The sequence below is a fragment of the Rhopilema esculentum genome, chromosome 2 (assembly GCF_057945365.1).
Source record: "Rhopilema esculentum isolate cy_ngs chromosome 2, ASM5794536v1, whole genome shotgun sequence".
In the NCBI taxonomy this organism is placed as follows: domain Eukaryota; kingdom Metazoa; phylum Cnidaria; class Scyphozoa; order Rhizostomeae; family Rhizostomatidae; genus Rhopilema; species Rhopilema esculentum.
Genome location: NC_142816.1, coordinates 931,656 through 945,439, shown reverse-complemented (window position 1 = coordinate 945,439; position 13,784 = coordinate 931,656). Strand labels below are relative to the sequence as shown.

At 33.9% G+C, this 13,784-nt stretch overlaps 1 protein-coding gene across 1 annotated transcript; it reads left to right on the top strand.

Moving 5' to 3' along the window:
* Positions 1–2,791: 2,791 nt before the first annotated feature.
* On the top strand, positions 2,792–5,517 carry LOC148960546 (uncharacterized). The gene is made up of 2 exons (XM_089109191.1): positions 2,792–2,951; positions 5,075–5,517. The coding sequence occupies exon 2, from the start codon at positions 5,080–5,082 to the stop codon at positions 5,404–5,406; it is 327 nt and encodes a 108-aa protein (XP_088965317.1). The 5' UTR covers positions 2,792–2,951; positions 5,075–5,079; the 3' UTR covers positions 5,407–5,517.
* Positions 5,518–13,784: the final 8,267 nt, after the last annotated feature.

Genomic DNA, 13,784 nt, shown 5'->3' with positions numbered 1-13,784 from the left:
CACGTTAATTCGCCTATGTTATTGAAAAAAATTAAATGTCCCTTTCAAGGTTTTCCACACTTTTATGCACATGTTCAAAAATCTGCCAACACACTCGAGAACATGAGCATAAATGAAGGCCTCGTTCTCACGCCGGGGTCGCTGAAACAACTAAAAGATGAAATATAATTTTGTTGCCGATTTTGAAGTACTTCCAAGCTTGGGTGTTGGGGCTAGGCGGGACACCCGGTGGGCCCCTTTCAAATGAGTTTCTAAAACCCAGGACAAAAAGACCTCTGTGAAAGAGATGCGTGGAATATTAACAGGGCCGCCGAGAGGGGGACAAGGAAGAGCAAACTGCCCCAAGGCCTCGTGGTTTAGGGGGTCTCTTAAAGCCAGGAATTCAAATATAAGAACTGAATTTTAAGGAAACGCAACAAAGTATGCCTAGAAGTTGTAAAACGTTCTAAACAACTGTAAAAGACATTCTGAGATGTATTTGAAGCTAATTTAGATGGCGTGGCCGGAAAGATTTTCTGCTCGCCTCGCTCGCAGTCCTAAAAGTGCTCTGTCACGTTTGTGTTTGTATCGAATGTGCACTATGTGTACTGAAGCATTGGATTTGTTCCACATTTTTTGCAGTCTTAAAGGAACTATGGTTAGAGAAAAGAGGATACACCCCAACAGATGAAGCAAATGAACCTTTAAAGGTGATAAAAGCTGGCATTTTTTTTAATTTTTCTCAGGTGCATGGTTTCCTGGTACATACCATTTTTGGCGACCTGTGGTTTGTGATTGGAGATGTCATACAAATAAGCAGTTTTATTTATGTATCTTGCCCTATGTCGCCTCTTCAAACGGGTTTGATTGCACAAAAACCTATTTGAAAGCACTTTTAAATATGTGATTTATTCTTAAAAAGTCACGAATTAATCACAAATTAATCACTTTAATCACTAAAAAATCAATTAATCACAAATTAATCACTCGTGATTTTTAATCTCGTACACCATTTTCAGTAGTGATTTGCCGTTTAATCTCAGTGCGTTGTTCGATCTTTTTGCTAACAAATCAAGACTGTATCCGGTTTTCCACATGCACGCAATAATTATTGATGAAAGTATCGGTCTAGCGCTTTTGTGAATACAGAAGTAGTTGCCAACCCCTATTCCTGTTATTTCTCAATACCTTGATTTCTTGACCAGTTAATTGGCTATGAGCCTCTGCAAAACTTCAAAATATCACTTTAATCAGAAGTAAATTTTCATTTTATCATATTTTATAATCATTGAGCCATTACACGTAGTTTTTGAGAGAAGCTTATTCCAACCACAAAAAATAAGAATACCCCGATAACTCCTTATTTGTAATAGACATGGTTCCGAAAATGTCAAAAATCGAATCAGCACGATCAAAAACGTATGGGTTTTTATCGTATGCTAAATAATCTTCAAAGTTTTGTTCAGAAAATCACTGCCAAAAGTACTTGGAACAACCAGCAAATTGCGCTGTGTTTTTATATTTCCCAGTTGTTATCCCGAATACTCCTATTTCCGTACCCCCTTTACCGTAAACAAAGTTGATAATTAAGAAAAATTTCATAGAAAGAAGCAGAAAAAAGCATACTTACAAATTCTTCTACTTCGTTTTGTAGTAAACCAACAAGGTTCAAAGGGGGGAGGGGGAATGGTTGTATTTGCCTCTGCTTACGCAGAAATTTTCAACATTGGCTGCTTAATGTATTGAGAAAATGCTGAGAATGGGAGACACCAGATTCAATAACAATGTTTTGCTGGTCAGTGAAAATCAAATCAATACAGGACTCACAATCACCCATCAAATGTGTTTGTTCTGAATTTAACTGATGTAGGCTTAGATTAGATGTTTGGGGCTTGAATAATATTTCCTCATTTATCTCTATATCATTTTCCAACCATTGATCGGTAGTTAAAATAATTTATATTAGTAAATGGTATTTATGACACATCCATTAAGCCTGGTTTTCATATAGCTTTTATGCATCGGCGACACGTCGGCATCGCCGATGATTCTCTTCAGCCTGGTTTCCACATTAATCTTACGTGTCGCCGACGCATCGTGCCTAATGACTTTTAAACTTTCACTCGTCGGCGACCTGTCGGCGATGCCTCGCCGACGCATAAAAGTTATATGGCAACCAGGCTTTAGCTCAAAATTTGCCATGCACGTATCAAATTCAGTCTGATTTCATGCAATTCGTAAGAGTTCCCCTTTCTGGATCTGAAACCTTATCAGGGACCGAAAAGTCCACTAAAAAGCACAATAAACGTAAAAATAATAACTTTTCCTACATCACTAAACCATATTCATTGGAAGTTGCTAGAAGAAGAGTTAATAATAATAATAATAAATTTATTTACAGTGGGTGGATATAATATAGCTGTTTATGTACAATTTGTGTACAAGCTATTTAAGGCCTACTTTACAAAAATTTAGAATAAAAAGCAATTAAGAATGAATAATTAACAACTACATATATACAAGCTAATGTAGGCCTATTTTACAAAAATTAAGAATAAAAAGCATTTAAGAGATATTTTATAGTTATTTAAAAAGTTAGTTATTAGTTATTTAGAGTTTATAGTTTATAGTTAGTTATTTAAAAAGCAAGTAAGAGGTATCACAGTTATTTATATCTAAACATTTTCTTTGGGTGTTTGTAGTGTAATTCGAAAATTTTGTTTTGATACATGACGAAAGGGCTAAGAATAATTCATTACCCTTTGAGGAAAACATTGTTGTTAGACTCATGGGAGATTTGAATAGATCTGCCATAGCGGTTAAAATGGGATGCCGGCTATATCAACCGCAAGATAAAACACGCAAAGCAAAAATGAACTTTTGTTCATAACTTGCATAAAAAGGGACGAAATCGCAGTATGCACAGTCGTTCCATGAGAAGAGGAAGACAGACTTGACATAAGTGATCTGAGGTATGATTTTCAACGAATATTTTATACACTGCTTTGCAGTATCAGAGCATTCCTTGTGCCTCTTCTATTTAACTTCTGGATATGTTTATGTATACATACAAATAAAGAATAAAGAAAAGAAAAAGCAAAAATAAGAAAAATGAGGGAGGTGTATGTTATTGGAGAGACATTAACTGTTTATTAAATCCAATAGAATAGAAGGTTCCAAAATGATTCGTTATTCCAGTGGCTTTCAATTCTAAGAGGCCAAGAATTGACATGTCGGCACTGCATTTCTGCCCTCAGGTACCCAGGTCCCCAGGTGCTGTAAGTGAAAGGTTCCAAGATCATCGCATCAGTCAAATTGAAAACTTTATAATAGTTTCCATTCCATAAAGCAACTCGAGTATGAAGTGAAATTTAACATGGGCGTATTGGATGCTTTGAAACTACCTACAAAGCATCAAAAGAGTACCGGCATTCTTCGTACACAGCGACAAGATACCTATATTTATCTGTGAGATTTTAGAGAGTCATTCTGCACTTTATCTGCTGTATCAGACAACATTTGTAGAGCAGTGCTCGTACTAAATTCTTTAGATTGAGTACACGTAAAAGAGGACTCTGCGCGATCTTTATTCATTTCATAGTAAATTCCTTTTGAAAATCGGCAAAAATACCTGGCTCAAAGTAGGAGGGAACAATAGTGGCTCCTGTCGAATCATTTGCAATAATTGCATGTACCATGCATTTGAAAAGGCCTAAGGTAATCGAGGTCAGAAGCGAAATTCAGATCGGAGTTTGGTAAATTATCCTGTCTATCCATTGCTAAAAAGCAGTGAGATAACTGAACTTTCTCAAAGTTTACAAAAATACATAAAAGATAAAAAAAATAAATTATCGACTTCAATTTCGACATTGGGACTCTACTTATCAGATCCAATACCCACATATTGAGGGTCGACCGCCACGCAATTCTCGTATAGATATTTTTATTGCACTTGTTGGGTTATATTTTTATTATACTAGAGCTTTTGATTGTATAGGTATTTTATATATGGCATAACAAAACGTTTAGGAATATCCGATTCTACAGGCATCAGCTTAGATTTCCCACTTTCACTTAACATGGATCTAACTCGTTTCTTTATCAGCTTTAAGGATTGCCTGTCAATATTGCATCGTGTCGACAGAAATGAGAACACTATTTCGATCAGCTGTCCCGATTCACCATAAATTGCACGGTTAAATTTGAAATTTGAAATTTTTCAAAGGTTGCCCATTTATTCGGGACTTTTGGCAGAAGAAAGGTTCCTGAAAAGGCGCAACACTGTACGATTCACAATTGAAGATACCTTTCCCATGAGATTTCTAAAATCATGAAAACTGATCGTGTGAAGGTCATCATTCATGATACTATCATCTTTTTGGCAGCATTTTAAGACCTCTTTGATACATGTGTAAAATTGCTGTTCTACTTAATGTGTAACTGCATTCAGGAAATCGTTTCCATTCGCGTTAAGTTGGAAAATTTTCGAAAAGATAATATCTTCGATTAGACTTTGAACATTAATTGGAAATCATTTGACACCTTTTGTAAAGTAAATAGGATTGGCAAAACATTTCCTAATACTGTTTTACTTGTGGACTTTGGTTAAATTTGTGTGTTGTTAATTTAAGTTTTATATTTTAAAATGTGATCTCAGTTTAATCGTTCATTTAGCTAAAAAGTGGGAAGGCAATTGCCCTCTGTCCCTTTTATGACACAGGCCATGATTCCAGCAAAATTTTTGGAAAGTTTCAGGTAGCAGGCAAACTTTCTTCAATTAGATGAAAGATATAAATCGCTAACAGAATCAATGTCAATCATGAGTTGTTTGTATTTGTATTTGTATTTGTATGTGTTGCTACCTAGCATCCGAGAGAGTTTTTAGGACACTGAGAAGCTATGCATATCGAGTTTTTCCAAAAGACTGGATGATAACTTTTTGTTCCTCATTTCAAATATTTTTTCAGCCTACTTGCTTATTCCTTCTAGAAGGTTTTGACGTCACTATTCTAAATTTAGGTCATAAATAGCAAGGACATACATTTTGAAAGTTTTACCTTAGAACGAAACTCAATTATCGTGAATTTCTTTACAGCAAATATGAAATCATTGATCATCCTGGTGCTTCTTGCACTTTTGTCAATTGCTTATGGCAAAGCTGTGAAATCAAAGGATGCCCGCTACTACGGAAAGGATGCCCATTACTACGGAAAGGATGCCCGCTACTACGGAAAGGATGCCCATTACTATGGAAAGGATCCCCGATACTATGGAAAAGATGCCCACTACTACGGGAAGGATGCCCATTACTACGGAAAGGATCCCTACTACTACGGAAAAGATGCCCACTACTACGGAAAGGATGCCCATTACTACGGAAAGGATCCCTACTACTACGGAAAAGATGCCGCCTTTTGGTGGGAATAGCGAGTAGCTTATAACAATGGAACTGATTTTTTCATGCCATTACTAGTGCTATTGGTAATTTTATAAAATTGACATAGTAATGAATTTTTAGAAAAGAGAATCATGGCTCCATTTTGCCAAAATTCTGTCTCTCTTTCTTATTATGATGAAAATACAAAATAAATAAATAAAAAATCTATAACAGTACAAAATACATCATCTTGTTATAGCCAACTTAAAGCAATTCATTTTTCAAATTTTTGTCATAATATTGAATCTTGTATTTCTATTTGCCTTTGCAAAAACGATAAAAAGGAAGTATAAAAGTCTCCAATAAATTATTTGACACAAACCTTATTGAAACACATGCAATTAAAACATACTGACCAGTGGGGTGATTGCTCAAAATTGGCTAGGGGGGGGGGGGGGGGGGGGCACCAACCGTTTTGATAAAACCTTATTCGGGCGGCCGAAATGTGATTGAAAATTGACAAGCTATGACGCAGCAAGTTTACGGAACTAATATATTGGGGCTCTGTGAGTGGAACCTAACTGGGATTTTGTGTTTTTTAATTTGACGACGGACATTTTCGTTCGGTCAACGTGCCTAAATGTTAGAATGTGGAGAATTCGAGGTATAGAGAGACGACAAGATCCAGTTTTTTTGACTTCTCTTTACCAAACATAACGAAAAACCCTTATTTACACTAGTAACTAAGAACTACCACAACCCAATCTAATTAACATAAGAATAATGGAATAAAAGAACTTCGCGTAGGAAGCAGTCTGGGTCTAGCCTATCCAACACTAACGATCTCTAACGACCCGCGCTGACAAAACGGTTCCAGCATAATGATCTCGCGGCAGTGCAATTACTTGATTACGAAGGGGAATCTTTTGTACGTAACTGTGAGCTGCGAAACTTTTAATTTTGTAAACCTCTTAGTTGCGAGTGCAAAGATTCCTTAAACTCGGCAGATCAACCATTTCACTCAGAAATGTAGTCACAGATCCCAATATTATTAATTGATCATTTTCGATAACTGTTCGTCTGACCTCAGACGTTTTTCAAATTTTCATGATTTCTATGGTATTCCTACACCAGACTACCAAATAAATAATTTCAGCCATTTCGATATTAAAAGTTTCTCAACACTGTCATATTTTCAGTACTCGGAGATTCATTCAAGTTTCTCAAAAGCTTATTAACAATCTTAGAAACACGCGTGAGTCAATAGTCTGACGTGGTTTTGCTATAAAAAATCCAAATGATTGGTCAACATTTGTCCGAAAGTTTATTTGTCCGAAAGTTTATTTGTCCGAAATTTCAAAATCTTTCCGAAGATCTTTTTTGCCAAAGTTTATTGTCAGAAATTTCTTCCGCTGAAAATTGTTGGACTTAACGTACCTGAAATTAAAAAGCAGGAAACATTTATAATTTGCAGTTTTAATTTTCTTAGTTACTAAAAACAGCTTTTACATTGTTTTGTTAGTCCTAGTTCTTCTGACATTCTATTATTGTTGAAATAAAGACATTAACTCAGTTTTTCGCTGAATGTGTGTTCTGTTAAAAATTGCTCTAAATTTAACTAGTTATTGTATCTTGGAAGAACATTTGAAACAATGCAATGCTCAGCCTTATCTAGTAAATCCTTCACTTTCTAGTATAGTTGACAATCTTTTAATTGAATAATCATTTCACAGACAGAAGCAAGACAGACGGACAGAAGTTGGGTTCAGTCATAAGGACGAATCTGGCTCCGGCCTATTGCAATATTTTCATGATTAGAAGCAAGGTTGACAAATACATCTGGTGCGAAGCTTCTTGTCTGGATGATATAGTTAATATATTTATCTTGCCAAGCGAGGAAGACAGGTTGAGGTTACTAATTGACTACCATAACACCAGCCAGTAAACTATCAAATTTACCAGTAAAAAGTAAAAAGTGTAGGCTTATTCTTTAAGCCAACTTGTACCTTTCAGGTTTTAAATAGGTCTTGTCACCTATTAAATTTAAAGAACGCTATACCCGAAAATATGGCTTTATCGTAGGATCAGAGGATCACCAGCTTAAGAAACATGTAGGTTAATTTGCTGCATTCCTTAAGGAGGGATGTGAAAAGTCTGTAGTAGTTTAACGAATATATAGGGTTCGTAGGCTAGATAGAGAGGCTCTTAGGGAAATTGTGGAAATAAGGAGAACAACCAACCAAAGTTGGACAGAGGGGGCTCACTTCGTGAGACTTGCCATCCAGCAATTAAAGCAAAGGGCATGTTTTTTACTGTGACGCAACTGAAAGCGAAACAGCGAACAAGGAAACCTTAATGAATGAAAGTAGAAAACAACAAATAAACTGAAGCATACAAAGCAATACAAAAACGAGCAGGACTGCCGAGAGGGGATTAGGGCAAGAGGAGTAAATTGCTCCAGGAGTTCGAGGTCTAGGGGTACTAATAAAGTATTGAACCAAACTCTATATTTCCGATTGAATTAACTAAATGAAGCAAAAGAATGCTTGCAAATAGCAAAACGTTGAAACGATTGTTAAAAAGGACTGCAAGTAATACTTTGAAAAGTTTTTTCAAGCTAATCTGAAAATTTTCTTATTGCTTCGCTCGCTAGGGGCCTCGTCTTTCCTGCAAACTAGCAATCAACGATCTGAAAGGGAAGTATGGGTTGTAAGAATATATGCCTTGGAAAAATCTTCCGCATTCAAACATTTATTTACATGTTGCCACTTCCGTCAACATATTCACTCAAATTCCATCCTAACATGTATTTATCAAGACATATTTTTTATAAGAAAGTTCTTTGTAAGAAAGATAGTGCTGAGATAAGTAAAAAGTTTAGGAATTTCCTATACAGGATGGGAGACTGCACAAGAATATGAAGATTCAAATCTCTGATTGCACACGTTTTGCTTTACTTCAATTATTATTTGCCGAGAGGCAAATCTTATCGAGCAAGTGCACGAGATCCTTTAGATTTTTTGATTTTTGAAAGATTTTGAAAATTTTATAACTGTTTGATGATATTTAAGCTTTTTTAAAATCCTTGATCTTTCATTTTTAAATGGGATTCAAAGTGACATAGGACCTGTGCCTGGAAGTAAGTTTGTTGGTTTATTTTGAGCAAGACGTATGAGTACTCTTTATGAAACATGATGATTTTTTTAACTTTTGCAAAACAAACTTGTAAAATTGATCTTTACAACAAAATGATATCTTCACTGAGTGATGTTTTGCAAAAATTAGCAACTATAGAGATTTATATCGATATTCGCTTCTAAGGAGACACGTTGGTTGTTGGAAATTACTGAGCATTCCTTATTTGAAGTTTTGAGATTACCTCCTCTGTTTTCTGCAAGCATTAAGTATTGTGTATTTATCTTGAAAGAAGGCGCCAGCTTTCATGCTTATCTATAAATTCAAAGTTTGGCAACTTCTGTATAAGAATCTAAAACTTGTTTATGTTCTTATTTGAGAGATGAAAGTAATGCTATGTGAGGGAAAAGTTTCTTAAAATGGTGGCACTATATGCAGGGTTTTACTGTAGTCAACCAAGTAGTTCGAAATGACAATAGAAAGCGAATGACTCGTGTTAGTGTTAATCAATGACTGAAATGCTAAACAAAAGTTCACTTTGTATAGACAAACAAAAGCGAAATTGGGATAATAATAATGTATGTACATTAATAACATATAATACACTAATGATTTGGGGAGAGGGGCTGTAGTTCGAAATGACAATAGAATTTCGAACTAAAGATTTGGGGAGAGGGGCTGTTCTAGGCTTGAGGATGCCCTGAAAACTTATGTTCAGATAGGAAGGTTTCCTAAACATGGACGAGAAAAATTGATCTTCATTTTTCATTAACTTGTATCTTTTTATATGTTTGAGTCAGTTATATTCGAGTCAGTTATGTTCGAATCAAAAAAAGTAAAGTTTTTAGAGGTTCTGGGATATTTTGAATATTTTTGAGATTTTTTAAGATTTTCCCATATATTTTAACAAAGTATATGAGATTTTTACGGTAGTTTGCCCCTCGCTTTTAGCAATGGCCATGACAAAGATATAGAGCAGCTATTTTTGAGCAGAAACTTATTTTGTGATATCTGGCTTACAGTGGCATAGATGAAAAATGCATACTCATTTTTCATAAATTTAAGTATAAAATAACTACGTTAGAACTGCATCAAACAGAAGATAAACTCTTAACACTTATTCATAGTAGAGTGTCATAAATCATTTTAAGCGCGAGTAGTCGAAACCCTATGCGTTTCAAGTGTAAGCCAGCCTCCGCTTATCAACTTCTACGTCACGCGGTCACATGATACTTTTGCAAATTATTATCCTGAACTATTTTCCACCGAATTTGTCAATAAAATGAGATGACGTTGATTAATTTTGCAAAAATGAGTGGTTTTCAAATATTTTTTATTACTTGATATTATTCTGGGAAGAAAGTCGTACATTCTGGCTTTCAATACGTTTAAGGAACGGAAGAAGCGGCAAAAAGTAATGTAGCAACGAATTCATCAGAGGAAGGCAATGGACGCAGTGATAAAAAAAACGGGATGAAGGTAGACCAAAGGGAATGAGGATATTGACTGGGGTGTTTTTCACTCTTAAAAGGGAGCAAAAGATATGATTTATGAACTTTTTGTAGCTTTTTACTCTTTGGCCTTTATCCTTTCTCGATTGAAATATGGCTAAGATTGGAAGGTTGCTTGAGCTATTTTATGTTTTTGGTTTGCTTTTATCATCTTGCTGGTTCATCATGAAGTTAATTGCACTTGAGAAAAGAAAAAATCTAGAAAAATTGGTTTTATTCAGCCAAAAGAGTGGTAATTAAGATGTCTGAGCCATGACATGGAGCTGTTTGATTGACATTCATATCACATGTTTAAATGATAATGATAGTATTTTGAATTAGCATGGGACAGGGATAGATCACAAATTTAGAAAAAAAAAATTCTTGGATTTCTCTAAATCATGGGTCTCAGCCCCTCACTCAAGACATTATAGTAAAGGAGAAAGAGTATTGCCTTACCAATCAATAATTGAATATTCGACTACTGAAGCGCCCTCCATATCAGAAAGAACTTCTTACGTAGAAAAAACGAATTTTCTTACTAAGAAAATACTGGATAACAATATAATTTCCACAATTAGATACCAACATATTTCTCTAATGAAGAAAGCAAGCCCTTGAGTGACGACTTATACTCGAGCATTTGCGTTTTATTTTAAAACGCCCCCCAAATATCACCACGCCCCCCAAATATCAAGCATACTTAATTCTTGTCTTCCCATTGAAGTTCATTGCATATGCGTGCAAATATACTGCTTCGGACATCGCTATCTGATATTTTCCTTGTAAAATCGAAAGATACAGTGAAACATGTAGTCTCTTTTGACCCTGTTGGGACCACTATTTCTAGCGGTGCCCCTATCTTAATATTTAATGATAAACGAAGTGTAAGATGAAGACTCAGAGAAAAATCACCATTTTGTGTAACTATTTTGTATCAAATCCATCAATATTCTGTTTCACATTTTCGCCGATCACCATCATTACTTCAACTCTACTCCAACCAACTCACTAACTTATTACGAGTTTCAACTTAGATAATCACGTTCACTGAGACTTGTCGATTGATATTTTCCATACGTTTGTCCTTATTAGGGAATTGAGGTTCAAAACATGTTATTTACTACTGCTTTAAATCAAATATAAAATCAACATTATAATTAAAACTCTACATGCCGCCGTGTATCTCGGCACGTATTACACTACCGAATGTAATAACAATAACTGTGTGGGGTCTTAAGATACCAAGGAAGGTCTGGGCCCCAACAGACCCCCCATATCTTAGAAACGCCCCCTCTCATGCCCAATCAACATCCAGAATAGAACTCTTCGCCTAAAACCACCCCAATTATACTTCCCATTCAGCAACTGGTACAGGAGCATTGCCTATAATGCAAAGGTTTTCAATTTCCCACCAAACATGATTTCCACGAAAATGCTAATATCCGTTTTTTAAAAACAACAGGTTCGTGGCAATTTTTGGAGACATGTTCAGTTAGGTATTACAAACGTGTGTATCAAGAGAAAAATATTTGGTGCTAAATAAGATGATATAAATCCTTTATATACCATAGCTAGCTGAAAGAGATCGCCAATCTGATTAAGAACAATGAAAGAAACCGTTACATGCAGCTTTATAGTCTTTGAAAATGCCTTGCAAAAAGCTAAGCATATTACACTTAATTTTTTATTATTTCGTCTGGTATTTCACAGAGTAGAAAAACGTCAGAAAAAGGTTCCGAAAGAACATAATGGAAAAAATAAACCCAGTTGTGGATCGAAATAGGCCAATCAGAAAAACGCTAGCACGTGACCAGTATAATGCTCCAATCAGTACCGGATGCATATAGGAAATCAAAACTGAGTCCAATCTAAGGAAGGAACATATTGTTTAAGACGATATCCCTATCATCGGGTTGTGCTTCCTACGTAACCAAAGTCCCATTGGCACTAAAATTCATAAACAACAGAAAATCCATAAAAAGTGTGAATAATTTATCTTTTTTATCATATCATATCATATCATATCATATCATATCATATCATATCATATCATATCATATCATATCATATCATATCATATCATATCATATCATATCATATCATATCATATCATATCATATCATATCATATCATATCATATCATATCATATCATATCATATCATATCATATCATATCATATCATATCATATCATATCATATCATATCATATCATATCATATCATATCATATCATATCATATCATATCATATCATATCATATCATATCATATCATATCATATCATATCATATCATATCATATCATATCATATCATATCATATCATATCATATCATATCATATCATATCATATCATATCATATCATATCATATCATATCATATCATATCATATCATATCATATCATATCATATCATATCATATCATATCATATCATATCATATCATATCATATCATATCATATCATATCATATCATATCATATCATATCATATCATATCATATCATATCATATCATATCATATCATATCATATCATATCATATCATATCATATCATATCATATCATATCATATCATATCATATCATATCATATCATATCATATCATATCATATCATATCATATCATATCATATCATATCATATCATATCATATCATATCATATCATATCATATCATATCATATCATATCATATCATATCATATCATATCATATCATATCATATCATATCATATCATATCATATCATATCATATCATATCATATCATATCATATCATATCATATCATATCATATCATATCATATCATATCATATCATATCATATCATATCATATCATATCATATCATATCATATCATATCATATCATATCATATCATATCATATCATATCATATCATATCATATCATATCATATCATATCATATCATATCATATCATATCATATCATATCATATCATATCATATCATATCATATCATATCATATCATATCATATCATATCATATCATATCATATCATATCATATCATATCATATCATATCATATCATATCATATCATATCATATCATATCATATCATATCATATCATATCATATCATATCATATCATATCATATCATATCATATCATATCATATCATATCATATCATATCATATCATATCATATCATATCATATCATATCATATCATATCATATCATATCATATCATATCATATCATATCATATCATATCATATCATATCATATCATATCATATCATATCATATCATATCATATCATATCATATCATATCATATCATATATCAAAACTATCAGCAATTGCAAGAAGAATAAATTACTGAAAATTAAATAATGGAAGCATTTCCTTTCACTGTTGAAAATTCTAACGGACAAATCGAACAGGGAACGAAATTTATTCTAGCCACAACTTCACTACAACATCAACACAGTAATTTGATTCAAAGGCTCTTGAATATTGATCAAGCCTAATGGTGCCCTAATTTTCTTAATGATGATTTAATTTAAGTTTGATCAATGTTAATTTCACGATGGGCTTTTGAGGTTTAACTAATTCGATGCTGATTGTAATTATTTGCTATTCGTTATGGTCTCTTGTGCCACGCTTTCTTACTTTTTTCTTGCATCTGTTCTACTAACCTATGGGCAATTAGGGAAGTATTTGGGCCTCCTGAGGATTTGATTTGTAAAATTGGGATAAGTGTGTGTTGTGTCGGTTTTTTTATGTACGAAGATTGAGTACATGAGAAGAGGGCGCTCGATGTTCCGGAAGTAAGGTAGGTAGGTAG